Raw genomic sequence first — 14,318 nt, forward strand, 5'->3', positions numbered from 1 at the left:
AGACATATTACCATCTAAAAAAGTTGTTAAGCTGAACTGGTTGGCAAATAATTGCCTACTAGTGCTTTCATAGAACTAAAAGCATTAGCATTCCTCTGGAGTCAGTTCTTTGGCCACCCGATTGTAAAAGATCGATATTATCTCTACTTTTGCTATGTTTTGGTCTCCACCCACTCCTGAGGGAAATATTTGGCTTATTGAGCTACTAAACACTTCACACTCTGCACTAACCCTTTGCTTACTTTGTCTATCTGTTATTTGGTGCTGTGGGTTTATTAGATATTTTCAGCTTAAAATGGCTGTCTGGAACAATGAGAGCTGAATTTAAAATCCAGAAAACCAAAACAAGTGGGCTAAAGGATAAAAAAAGCTGAAAAGAACTACAGAGTTGGTTTGGTTTGTAAATGCTTTCCATATTATACACAGAATTTGATCTACGCTAGTGCTGATCATTGCAGATTTAAATACCTGCTGCAGATCGTCTGTCAGAGCTTCTTATATGCCTCATCAACTATACAGTGGTAGAAAACATGTTCTGAAATTTGTTATGTGAAAGGCGTTACCTTGACCAGCCTCTGAGCAGTCCACAGTGAAGTATGTTGGCTCAAAGGCCTTGAGGCCGGTCTTGGCCACTCCAGGTCCTGAAACCTTCACCTTGTTTGGGTGGCAGCCGGCTCCGATGTTCATCTGGGATCAAAAACAAATGCTTGAGAGACCTTTCTGTAATAGAATATTGCCTGTGTTAACTCTTTCTAAACACGAGTCTGTGTACTCACCCTGAATGGGCTGTCGGGGATGTTGACTCCTCCCCAGGAGACCATGGCAGTGTGCTTTACAGGCTTACGGGGGGTGTAGGTACAGGCGTATGTGCCGTTGCCATTATCCTTCACCTGTACATCCACGGGAGAACCTTCTCCATCCTGTGAAGACATGGACAGCCAAAAAAAGTTAAATAAGTCAAGTGGAATAGATGAATCAGAAGTGTTTAGAACATGAAGACAGAGGTGTTTGAGGGGCTGAACTGGACCACATGCTGAAAAACACACAAAGCCCTACCTGAGCCACAATCTTCAGAGGAGCTTTTCCTCCCTGCTTGGCATCAACTGTGAACTCGGTGGGCTTTCCAACGGCCAGACCACTGCTTTGAAGGCCTGGACCGTACGCCTTCACCTGAAAGAAACACATGTAAGGACCCTTAGGAATATAGTTCTACATTTGTAGGGCTACAACTCAACTGATTTTAGCAAGGATTGTCAAATAGAATATTTTTTAATTACAATTAATAGCTGAATTTCAGTAGTTATTTGTGATTAATATAATTTCTTATCAGATCTTTACAATTCTCCATGGTAAAGCAGTTCTTACCAGATGCATGGTTTTTGATCAAAACTGCATGGTACTAGCATAAAGTGGGCATGTCTGTAATTCATTCAGATATCGCGAGGTCAGATGTCAAGGGATTCCTGTGAAATGGCAATGCCATTTTTCTTGGCTATAATTTAGCCTAACTTTGCAAGCTTTACTAAGCCCCTTTTAATGAGAAGCTGGTATGTTGAGACCACTGGATTTGTAAGGTCTTCTAGTCTTGTATGATACCAGTGTCATTATTCTGGCTGTAAATCTCAGCCCGGTACAGAAATGTCAGCCAGGACACAGTCCTTGCATAAACGCTGTTAACCCCAATTTTAGCATTGAATGAAATAACCATACAGTAAATTGTATGCATGTTTTCCAGCTGCGTGTGTATACCTTGTCGGGGTAGAAGTCTTTGCTTGGTGGGTTGACAATCTCAGCCATGAAGGGGGAATGCTGGATGTCTTCGTTGTTGCAGAGCACGTGCACTGCATACTCCCCAGGCTCTGTGGGCCAGTAGCGCACGTCACAGGATCCATCGCCCTTGTCGTCACATTCGATCTTGGCCTGAGAAGGACCTTCCACAGAGAAACCTGAACAGGAAAAAAAACAGCTCTCAGTGGGTAAAACTAGACAATTGTAGCATACACTTGCAGGATTCTCTTACTGCGTGTGTTATCTCTGCTGTTACTCACCCAGTGTACCGACGTTGTCTCCAACAGCCTCCACCACAAAGTCGGCAGATTTGCCAACAATGCCGCACTCCAGCCCTGGACCCCAGGCCCTCACCTTCTGCTGACCGGCCTCAGCGCCGATCTTGACCTCAATGGGACTAAACAGAGCAGAGAGTGGTGAGTCAATGCAAAAGTCAATGTAGTTGAATTCCAGTATTTGTTCCCATGTGAGTGTGTGTACCTGCGAGGGATGTGCTGTCCTCCCCAGGTGATGGTGATGGTGTATGTTCCAGGTGTGGTGGGGTAATACTCAAAACCATAAACACCGTCTCCGAGATCTTTCCGTTTACACGGCTCCTCCAGACCCTCTGTAAACACACACATGCACATTATTATTACATATTTCCCCATTTTTCCCGTTTTTTCTAACTGCCAGTCAAAAAAACACTAGCACTCGAATGTTTCTTTCTTTTTGCAAGGCATGATAACTATATTATAAGCACACTGGGAGTGCATGATCATTGAAATCAGGGTACGATAACAAATAATTCAGTTTAATTTATGAGGCTTCAGCATAAATTAATCGAGCTTTTGGCCCCTTGGAACAAATTACCATAACATATAAAACATATAATCGCAACATATAATCACTGGTATTTTACTGTTAAAAGGTCAGGGTTTCTACAAATTTTCATTGACAAAACTTCAAAACTTTCCATAATTTTTTACGGACCACAAAGATTAATTTCCATGACCATTCACAGTGTGTAACATGAATATTCCTCCATCACAAAAACACAGTGTAATTTGCAGCTTTTCTCTTAAGAAATGTAAGCGATAGTAAAAACAAGACTTGTGTTTTCAGTGCAACTTACTGGGCCCCTTGATGGTGACTTTGAGCTCTCCGGTTCCGGCTCCTTTGGTGAAAACCTGAAAGTCAGCAGTCTCCTTCACCCTCAGGCCCTTTGGCTGCAGACCGCGACCCTTAGCTCTGCACAGGCTGGGGTTGCACGCTGTGGAGAGACAAACATATGAAAGCATGTGAGAGAAAGCAACACAGGGGTCAGCTATACTGATTCCAACATGATGAGGATGTGTGAGCTCAGCAGTGGTTTCAGTGGGGGGAAGAGGGGAGAGGTGAGGGGTGAATCATGGAAAAAAAAACAAAAAACAAATTAAAATTCTGTCGGAATGAAGGATGAAGCGTTAATGGAGCGCTTTCATTTGTCTCTTCCCGCCTCCCTCGTACTCTGCACACCCCTCCTGTGCCTCTTATCCATATATCTTATCCAACGGAGTGAACTCACAGACCAGTGAAGGAAATGAGCCTTTATCATCGCACAGGAAGTGGAGTACTCCTCATATCTACTGATTCAAAGTGTATAAAATAGGAGCTGCTGAGTCACAGTATGATGCCCTGCAGGAAACCTCACAGGAACAGCAGCAACTGAAGGCCATCAAGATATTTTTCCAGGAAGTGGGCTACTTGGCACTTTAATAGTGAGAATAAATTTAAAAAATGTTTATATTGAAGGCTATTTTCAATTCAATAAGTGCTGTGAGCAGGCCTCGTATAACTTTTTTTTCTTGTAAATTTACAATTTTATGCTGCTTTCAGACACCTTTCACTGGTTTTTAAACCCTTGAAACCAGAATGAAATGGTTCAATTTCTTTCAAAAACATTGGAAAAAAGGCAATGAGCAACTTGGTAAGAAATATTCCAAAAATTGAAGATTTAGAAAATGATCTTTTAAAAAGCTAACAAAAAATTCTAGGGACTTAAGAAAAAGCTTGGGAAAACTAATTATAATGATCATAATTACATATTTACTATTATGTTACAGAATTAATATAATTTCATAAGTACTTTTCCCCATTTTTTCAGTGTTTTGTTTAACTTCCTTAAAAAAAATCATTTTTAGGTAATTTTCTTGTACTTTTTACTAATATCTTGCCAATTTTTGGGCCATTTCTTCTTGTGTTGTTCATTGCCTTCTTCCCCTGTTTTTGAAAGTAATCGAGACAATTTGCTCAGATTTTAAAGGGTTAATCTTGTCATATTACAACTTTATTCTTGTAAAATTACTACTTTAATTTTGTGATATTATGACTGTATTCTCGAAATCTTAGAATTTCTTTCTTTAACAGGGCCTAATCCTCTGTCTTAATTTACAACATATGCCAGTTGAATTTCTACAAATACTAATGTCAAGAGCTATGTTTTAAACAGTGCTGGTCATGCATTACAAATACAGTGAATTGTGTCATTGTGTAAACCTAGCACAAGTAGCGAGCTGGAAGAAATGAGGCATCCCTTTCCTGGGAAAATGCAAACTGCAGCTGGATGGAGGTATTCTTCCATCACTGTGAATATCTTAGTCAAGAATTACCTCATGGATATGATGATGGAGCGACTTTGAGTTTTTGCTTTGCAGGCAGATGACACACACATATACACACACACCACACATTAAGCAGTCAAATATCTATGCGGACACACAGCTCACCCACTCATGCATACAACTGCGCACACACACAGTGGGTACCCAAGAGAGATCCCAGGAAACAGGAAATGACAGCAGAAGGAAGAGACCATTCCAGAGAGAGGACAGATACCAGCAGGTCTCTATCGAAGAGAAGAGGGGAAGACAGAGGACATGACATCCAGGATGGTGGCAGAAAAAGACAGGAAAGCATTAGACACAACTGAAGACAAAACAGCAGGCTGAGTAAATATTTAGAGGACATATTTCACTTTTCCTTACTTCCTGTCATATATATTATTTTGCTGTCAGGTGTTTAGATTAAAGTTTCAAATTATCAAATAATTAGGTAAATATTCCCAGTAAAACCCTCCATTTTGTTCTCAAGGCTTGGTTTTCATGATTTCTTTCTTCTTTGCATGCACAAATTGTGACGATGTTCATCTGCTCCAGGCATGCTTCTGCAAATGTTTGCATTACGAAGCAGAAATATGGAATCTTGGTTAATTTCTCCCAGATTTCGAATCATGTTCCTGCTAGACATGCCCAATCGTGTTTAAAAGTTTTGGTGATTTTTCACAGGATAAAGTCCCAAAATACGCAGTCCTTTCCCGACTGCAAGTGCACAGCTACATTTAGCTACATGTTAATTTCATGGAAACGTAATCTTGGTTGCTGATGTTTAATTCTCCCAGATTTCGTAACAGATTCCTGCTGGAACAGGTTTTATTTTGTATTAAAGCTTATATTGGTGATTTATCACAGGAAAAAGTCCCACTATACACAGTCCTTGCCCAAATGCGAGTCCACTGCTGCACATAGCTACATCCTAACATCATGGAAACACGTAACCTTGGTCACTGATATTAATTTCTCCCTCGTTTTGGATCATATTTCTGCTGGAACATGTCCAATTTAGTATAGAAGTTTATACTGGGAATTTTTATAGAATAAAGTCCCACTGTACACAGTCATTTCCATAGTTCAAGTACACTGCTACATGTAGCTACATGCTAACATTGGAAACATGCAGTCTTAGTTGCTGATGTTTTTAATGTTTGCCTGATCTGATTTTGGATCATAGTCCTGTTGTATTCTCTGTTACAGTCATTCCTCAGCTGTGATGATGGTGCAGAGATGTGGAAAAGCTGACCAATCACTGGGCTCTTCAGGCACGGGGTGCTTAAAGAAACAGGCACTAAATGTAGCTTTCTCAGACAGAGGCTGAATAAGCGTTCCAGCACACACAGTATGAGGATATTACAGTGTTTTTGACTATTAAAACATGTAAAAATGCTTTTGTAGAAACCTGAAATACTAGTATCTAGCAAAAATGAGCAGAATAGGTCCCCTTTAAGGATTTAAAATTCACAGTCAGACTATGTAACTGCTGACATCATTAGAAGCTGAGATTTTCATTACCATAATTTTGGTTATTTACAAGAAAACACATTTATTGTTTCAGTAACATCCTATACATATTTGCTTATAAACCAGGTTTTTCAGTGACCGGTGATAGGACTTGTGCTACTGAGGAACTAAATCTTTAACCCTTACCCTCTCCCACGTTGACTGTGAAGGGACTCTTGCTGATCTGACCGCCAGCAAAGGTCACGTAGATGATGTGCTGGCCCTCCTGGGTGGGTTTGTAGGTGCAGCGGTAGCTACTGTTGCCCTTATCCTCGATGGTGCAGGTCACTGTGTTCTTCTTGCCAGCAGGGTCCATGATAACCACCTCCACCTCGCCAACGCCAGCACCTGAGATAAAAAGGAAGGAGATGAAGGGATACAAGAATAGGAAAAATGTTTGCGTTAATAAAGTTTACAATAAAGCATAACCATGCAGACTTTTCTATCTGATGATGGCAAACAAACTAAATCTCAGTCACATCGTTCGTGTTATAACCTGCTGTGTAGACGTCAAAGTAAGTGGTCTTGTTGGCGATGTTTCCTGAGGGCTCCAGGCCGGGTCCCTGGGCTGTCGCCTTGCTGGAGTCTCCCTGAGCCATGCCCACCTCCACCTCGAAGGGGCTCTTAGAGATGTGCTGCCCTGCAAACAACACGGTCACCTACAAAGTAGACAGGAGAATCAGAATCTGAATCAGAAACTTGGGGGGATTATGGTTGATTACAGTTCCATAGAGAATTATAGCAGGTAGAAATAACTACCAGCACAAGTATATAAAAATGTAAATATAAAATTAAAAAAAGAAATAAGAATAGCAAACAATTATCAATAGTATGTAAATACTTAAAAATACAAGTATGTATAACATGCAAGTGAGTAAAAATGAATTATAAAGAAATACAGTAGTATAAGTAAAAATATATGTAAAATATAAAACAGCCTTATGCTACAATGCAATCTAAAAAACTAGTTTGCAAAATATAACAATAGGAAAAATGTGTACAATGCTACAATGAACATACATAAGTAGGAATTACATATGAAATATAGAAGAATAAATACAATATAAACAATATGTGGCACATGTTAATTAAAGCCTAGATTCATGAGTTGAAAAAATATTGCACATTTGAATAATTGCACAGAGGAATGGTGTGGTTGAAATATTGCACCAAGTATTGCAGTTCAGACAGTGATATAAAGAATGATTGCACCATAAAAACCCTATTGCACATTCGCAATATAATAAATAGATTATGGAAAGGAGAGAAGATTGAGAACCCTCAAAATCACCATAACAGGGCATCAGCCCCTTAAGTCTTAAAAGCACTGAAGTACTAGAAATCTTTAGTTAATTAGTTTGGTAATATTTTCTCTTGCCTGCTGCACAGGTTAAACTAAAAGTGGGATTGTTGGGACATTGGAATGTGCTGCAAAATGCTGTTTAATCCTTTTTTGTAAATTTCCAGTTGGCACCATCTTACACCGACAAATGTAAAAATAGCGCTGCACTCCAAAATCAAAAAAGTAAATGAGTTTAAGTATTATCAAATTAAAGTACTTAGAGCCAAATGGCATCATATACACTACAGACTTACTATTACTGACACAGTCATTTATGTGTTTTTGTTGTAGTTGCAACTGTGAAAAAGTTAATTTTAGTAAATTCTTAAAACAAGTTAATTTACACTGAAACCAAGTTGACATATTTGAAAAAAAAAAACGGCAGTGATTTGTTCACTTTCTATAAGAAAATAAAACTTTAGGGACTCAATTTTTCTTTATCATAGAACAATACTGTATATGGTATAGCAGTGACACTCAATGTAAGTCCCTTGGGACAAATGTGGCCCATGACAGGGTACAATCTGTCCTGTCAACCTTTTCTTATTCACTATGAAAATATGTTGATCTGCACTGGTTGGTTATTTGAGTGCAAAAATGGTACTAAAGTGCATGAAAAAGCATCAAAATAAAGCTTGTTTATTTGAAAAAAAAAAGAAGGTGCAAGGTATGATTTGGGGTCTGAGCAAAGCCCTGAGTGTCCGCAAATTCTAAAACAGCCTGAGTACACCTGACCTACAAACAGCTGCTGCGACTAAATTCGCCTCATATTTTTATTTTATGCAATAAATATAAACGTTTATTATCAACTGGCCCATGGCGTCCTGTCCTTTTACAAAGGTGGCCCATAGGCAATTTGAGTATCTCTGTTCTATAGGTTTCATATATAGCATGACAAATAATGTGCCATCAAATAAATGCAGGAGTAAAAAGTACAATATTTCACTGTGAAATGTGATAAAGTATAAGTATAAAATAGCACAAAATGGAAAGAATCGAGTAAAAATGTACTCTTTTACTCCACCACTGACTTCTAACATAGTGCACACTGTAAACAGTCCTCAGTCATGTAAAATCAGTCTTGTGCATTAAAAGTAAGTTTTACCTTGTGCATGCCTGTCACTTTAGGGATGTAGAAGACAGAGTAGGTGCGGTTCTTGTCATTGTTGGCTGTCACTTTAGCCTGGAGGAAAATTATTGAGAGTTTAGAGAGTCATATGCCATGATGACCAAAAACCAAACACCCCAAATTCAGCAGTGTCTCACCTCCTCTCTGTGTCCTGCAGGGTCCTCCACGTAAACCAGTACCTCCCCCATCCCTGCACTGATGGTCTCCACGGTGAATACAGCCTTCTTCATTACCACGTTACCGACAGGCTCCACACCTGCAGAGAGAAGAGGGGACAGGACAGATGAGACGAGACACTAAAAATATGTATTGCATACATCATATGTGATCCTGAGCTGAAACAGAAAGAGCTTAGGATACATAAATAATGCATGCTGGCTAACATCTGTGTTATATTTAATATGCATTCACACCAAATTCAGCATTTTGCAGATTAGCCTCAGAGTTGTGTGGTGGTGTGGGTGTCACTAAATGGCCCATTTGTGGGGGATCAGAGGATGAAGAGAAAGACAATCTCCTCATTTAAGCAACTGAGTATTTGCTGTTGATAAATTTGTTTGTCAGCGTCCCCTGTAGCCCCGTCGCTGCCGCCTGGACGCAGGGCTCACATTCAGATGAACAGGAGGAGTGATGTTCAAGCTGCAAAGCTGGATTTGCTGTGAATGCGGCTTAAAGGCAGTATTCAGAACAATCTACAGCAACTGGATGAGCTTAAACTCCTTCTCACTACACAAGTCCAACCTCTTGGACCAGCTCACAGGTTTTGGGTCCACGGCTATAAACAAAGAAATCCTTCCTGCCCTAAACTGATCCAGCTGCTCAGCTTGATGCGACTGCACGTGTTTCCGTGTTGATTTTTAACTGCAGATGTGTGTGTTTGTGTGTGTGTGTGTGTGTGTGTGTGTACCTGGCCCATAGGCGCGGGCCTTCTTGGGGTTCAGTTTGGGTCGCAGAGGTGCGCCAGGCTTCAGTTTAGCCTTGGGGAACTGGGACAGGTAGGTCATGACTGAATGCTCGTCCACATTGGGGTCAACGATCTCTTCAGGGGTGATCACCTAGGAGACAAAGACGAGAAGGAAAATTGTCAGAATATTATGTTATGGAAGAGAAGCTGTACAGCAGGGATGTGCAATTTATGGCTCGTGGGCAAAATTTGGGCCCATAGGGTGCCAGGTGGCCCCCAAACCATTTTCTAATTCACAATAAAAATAAAGTGATTCACATCGGAAACTGTTTGTACTTTTAGTATACATAAGGTGAAATAAAACAGCATCAAAATCAAACTTGTTTATCAAGAAAGTGCCAGAGAAGGATCCCCCACGTTGGGGGCGTGGGGGATCCTAGGATTTTAGCCCCAATGTCCTAAAATCCTAGAAATGTGATAAAATCCTAGAAACATCCTAATGTCCTGGAAATGTACTAAAATCCTAGAAACACTTGCTGTGACTGGCCCCTGGCCTCCTGTCATTTTGCTGAAGTGGCCCCCAAGCAAAGCATGTTTAGCATCCCTGCTGTACAGCCTGGCTCAGTGCTTGATTTGTTGCCATGGTGATTATTACCCACTAAACTCAACTGAGTAGTGTTGTGATTTAGAGCTTAAAACCACATACCACACTGTTCCTCAGCTCAGAAAGTACCTGAGACAGATTCACACGCACACCAGCAGACAGACGCTCATAGAGACACACTTGTCTGATTTTACAACCCACAGAGACAGCAGGGGATGAAACAAAGCCAGTTTCTTAGCAGAAACAGAGCTGAAGGCGGAAACAACGGTGACCACAGAGCCAACTGTCAGCACGCGATGCTGTGCCAGCTGCCAGCACTGTGCTAATCATGCCAACACAGCTCAGTCAGACATTCACCAGAGAGACCCAGCCCAGGAACCAGCTAGAACAACTAACTCTGGTGAACTCAGTTAGAGAGATCCCTAATAAATGTTGAACTTTACACTCTGGACAAACACTAAAGGGGATAAAAAGATTCTCATTAAGTACACAATGTCCAAGTGAGCATAAATATACCATCAGACTCGACTTTGTTGCTGTACCGTATGTTTAATGAGGTTCTGTCCCGTGCGGGAGGCAACTCAAACAGTGACTTTACCCATCAAACAAACATACTTCTCAAGTCAGGCCTGTAGTATTTAGGGGAACTCCGCTATTTTTCAACCTGGATCCTATTTTCCCCATGTTGTTCCATGTAAGTCACACAAGGAACAACAGTTTTTGAAAGTAGTACTTAGAGAGAGGCTGCAGCCGGCAGCAGTGAAACTGGCTGCAATTCTACTCTTTGTATAAACTCATAGAAAGGTACTGGAGCTGGGTTGATTTGAGTGTGGTTATCCCTGATCGATGTCATGTAATATGGTTAAAAATTCAAAGTCAGCTGTCAGATGGTATTAATCTAACATTGCCACACTAAAATCCCTTTCACTCAAATTTTTGTAGATACTCAATGAGACATTCAACTTTGATATAATATGTGCGTTTCCAAAGGCTTTTGGTAAGAAATCCACAAATATCAGAAAATCCCAAATACGGAAATTAGATCAGTTTTTGGACTGCATGTGAGCACTGAACGCATCACGTGGGAACTCACCATGTTATGCAATAATGACCTTAAAGGTGTCAAATTACTGATGAAGTTACTTTGACAAGTAAGAGGAATGATCTACTTTACCTTGTACAAATAAAACAAAGCTGTGTTATGCATGAAAAAAAATCATTTTAAACCACAAAATTACATTTGGCTCCAATTTCTAGTAAGAGAAAGACTTTATTTCAGTGGAATTTTAGGCCACGTTTAGATGACAACACAGTGTTTCCTCTACGCTCATTTAGGAGTGGCGGCCCCTTGCTGCTCCGCTGTAATGGGACTGATTTTACCTGTGGGATGCCCAGCCAGTCGTCAGCTTGCTGCATGGCCTCACGTGCGTTGTCCACAGGTTTGGTCTGATCCCACTGATCCCAGTCAGGACACAGACCTGCGGGGAAGAAAGGAGGAGGCTCAGACTAACAGGCAGCAGTTGAGCAAAACATACATATTATTGCAATATGATGACAATGAGACAGACAATAAAAATCTATATAAACTGTATTTAAAGCTGTTTTGCTACAAACATGTCGACTCCACAGTCACAGCCTTGACCCCGTCCAGCAGACACAGAGAATGCAAAGCATGCCTAATCTGTGTTTGAAGGTCAATCAGCAGCAGTATTTAGGTGTTGGGTCATGCAGCTGTCTCTGTGGCTCATTAAGATGCTTGCCCTTGAATTCACCCGCTGGATGTTATGATGTTCCTTCATTATCACATAGCAAAGTGTGTCAGCAGTTTTTATCTCCTTGTTCATAAGCAACTCTCAGGTCTTCTGTTGTTGTTGGATGCTGTTGGAAATCTTTCGCTGCAGGGAAATAAAGCCCTGGTTGGATCCTTATCTCTGGCACAAGGATGGTGGTGATCCACAGGTATGCCAAACATCCTGAGCATGTCAACAGAAACTTCCTTTCACCCTCACTTTCCTTCACCTACATCCCTCCTCCCCTCTGTCTCCTCCTCCCACACCCTCTCCTAATTCAACAGCAGCATAATGGGAGGGTTGAGCACTGGCCCTCTTCTCCACTCTGTGCAGCTCATCACCCCTGCCCTCAGCTTTAACTCCCGCACACATGAGAATTATGCAGCGTTTTCTCTGACCTGACCTCAGACCTACAGCTGTCAATCACTGTTGCGTTCAGTCATGAGTCATGATGCAAAAATGCATAATAACTAGGAGGCAAAGGAAATTGAAATAGTATAAAAAATCTAGGCATTAACCTGAGTACAGTTTTTTTCACAACATCAGGAAAAAGGCAATGAGTAACCAGGCAAGAAATGTCCCAAAACTTGCAAGAAATTAGTAAAAGGTGACATGAGAATTAAAATGGGGAGGGGGCGTTGCTAGAAAATACTTGTCAAATTACGAAAAGAAAAGAGTAGAAAATGCAAGTGGTGGACAAGGAGAATAACAGTCAACAACATAAAAAAAACGCTGTACACTATAGCTCCTTAATGTGCAATTCAGAGGTCACACAGTGCAAATGCAAAAAGTAAAGTGTAGAGTAAGTATGAAATACACAGCACCAAAAAGTTATCCATGTTGTCACCATTCGACATGCAACCCATTTGCAGGTTGCAAATTTGTTTGGTATGTGGGTTGGTATTTGTGTGTTTGGTAAAATTCCTTAATAAAATATCATAACCCTAAAGTGCTATGTATATTTCAGCTGACCCTGATTGAGCTCTTATCCTCCACAGATTAAGTTTCTAACACTTTGCACTTGGCTGGTGTAAATTTCACACCCTTGCTGTTGGGGAAACACATGTTCACCTCGCGCACGCGCACGCACACGCACACGCACTAAAGCGCACACGTGCGCGCGCGCGCGCACACACACACACACACACACACACACACACACACACACACACACACACACACACACACACACACACACACCTGGGGCACAGCTGTCGACCAGGGCACCCAGGGCTCGGCCAGTCTGCCAGTCCCTGCTGAAGTTGGTGATGGGGAGCTCAGGCAGTTTGTTCTGGATCCATCCCAGCAGCCTTTGCTTGGGCGTCTTCTGCTTGCCATCGTCAGTCTCCTCCTCCTCATCCCACATGGGCATGGAGATGGAGTAGTGCAGAATCAAGGTCCAGATCAGACCAAGGATCAGCTTCAGGTTCCCATCCACAATGGCTTTAGAGTCTGGAGTCAAGAGGAAGAGAGAGGGCAGATTTTCAGTCATGTTAGCATGCTTCAACATGTAGCCTATGAATACTTTAAAAACTTGCAATTCATAGAAGACAAACAGAAGCTTGTTATTTAGATGTGTTTTAGTTCAATAAAAAAGGGGAAATTTCCAAAGATGATTTTAAGATGCAACCTTTCTTCAAAATATAAAAAAAATACAAGAAACATTTGACTAGAGGAAGGCTCTTGTTTGATCTTTTTTACTTAACCCTCAGTGTTTCAGACGCAGGGATCTGTAGGCCTAATTGATCTGCATCAAATTCCCAATTTCACTCAGGAGTGTCTCTGTTATCTGCTATCTAATGAATGTCTCTTTAAGACGGAGTGGGATGCATATCGAGACATCATGGAGCATGGTCTGGTCTGGGGAGAGATAGTGAGTTTATGTGTACATCCTACATTATGGCCTTTTGTACAGATTTCAATCTAGTTTCAGACCAAAGGTATTAAAGGTAACACATTATGCAAAACACACTTTTTCCATGTCTTTCTGAGAGAAATGTGTGTCCCCGGTGTGTTTGGAGGCCCCAAAGTCTGAGAAAAGACCATTATCTCTCTTTGTCTCCTGTTCTATCTTTTAGAAAACCTGTGTAACAACGAGCTAGTCAGACATGCAGCTCCGAAAGACGTCCTATGGCATTCATTTGCCCGAGTCATCTCTAGCTAGGTGACAATCCCCACCCATAAAGTAGAAGCCTGTTTATTTTGCAGGTCAGTGTGTGGAGCTCATAGACTGTATATAAAGATGAACGACATGACAGCTCCCCCAAAGTAAGGTTATTAAATCTTGATCACCCCCTGGTGTCTGACTCTAAGACCCGCCTCCAATGTTATTGAATGGTCATAGGCTGAATTAAAAAGTGGAAGTAAACACCAAATAAATTTTTCCCAAAGAAAGTTTCTGTCACTGAAGGTAGCTCTCATCACCCTGCTGTTGGTTTGAGTGTTTTTTTTTCATGATAAGTTCGGTTTTATTGAGTTATTAAGTTATAAAAAATAGGGCTTTTCCGCCATGATTGACAGCTGTGACAGCCAATCCGTGCACTCACATTCAATGCAGCTGCTCGTGATTGATCGGACGGGTATTTGGGCAGGACTGCCCCACCACAAAAAATGCTGTGCAGATGAAGG

At 41.1% G+C, this 14,318-nt stretch overlaps 1 protein-coding gene across 3 annotated transcripts in view; it reads right to left on the minus strand.

The window, feature by feature from the left end:
• flna (filamin A, alpha (actin binding protein 280)) overlaps nt 1–14,318 on the minus strand; it is a 71,731-nt gene that overhangs the window by 26,045 nt on the left and 31,368 nt on the right. For all 3 annotated transcript variants that reach the window (XM_042491210.2, XM_088082660.1, XM_042491211.2), the window contains exons 3-16: nt 12,891–13,142; nt 11,281–11,378; nt 9,300–9,447; nt 8,530–8,648; nt 8,369–8,446; nt 6,418–6,580; nt 6,069–6,269; nt 2,903–3,040; nt 2,269–2,395; nt 2,049–2,185; nt 1,750–1,946; nt 1,057–1,170; nt 777–920; nt 564–687 (exon numbers count right to left, since the gene is read on the minus strand). In XM_042491210.2, coding sequence (XP_042347144.2) covers nt 564–687; nt 777–920; nt 1,057–1,170; nt 1,750–1,946; nt 2,049–2,185; nt 2,269–2,395; nt 2,903–3,040; nt 6,069–6,269; nt 6,418–6,580; nt 8,369–8,446; nt 8,530–8,648; nt 9,300–9,447; nt 11,281–11,378; nt 12,891–13,142 — 2,040 coding nt within the window. The remainder of the gene's footprint in view (nt 1–563; nt 688–776; nt 921–1,056; nt 1,171–1,749; nt 1,947–2,048; nt 2,186–2,268; nt 2,396–2,902; nt 3,041–6,068; nt 6,270–6,417; nt 6,581–8,368; nt 8,447–8,529; nt 8,649–9,299; nt 9,448–11,280; nt 11,379–12,890; nt 13,143–14,318) is intronic.

This window comes from Plectropomus leopardus, chromosome 9 (assembly GCF_026936395.1).
Source record: "Plectropomus leopardus strain MGB_pleo_1.0 chromosome 9, ASM2693639v1, whole genome shotgun sequence".
NCBI lineage: Eukaryota > Metazoa > Chordata > Actinopteri > Perciformes > Serranidae > Plectropomus > Plectropomus leopardus.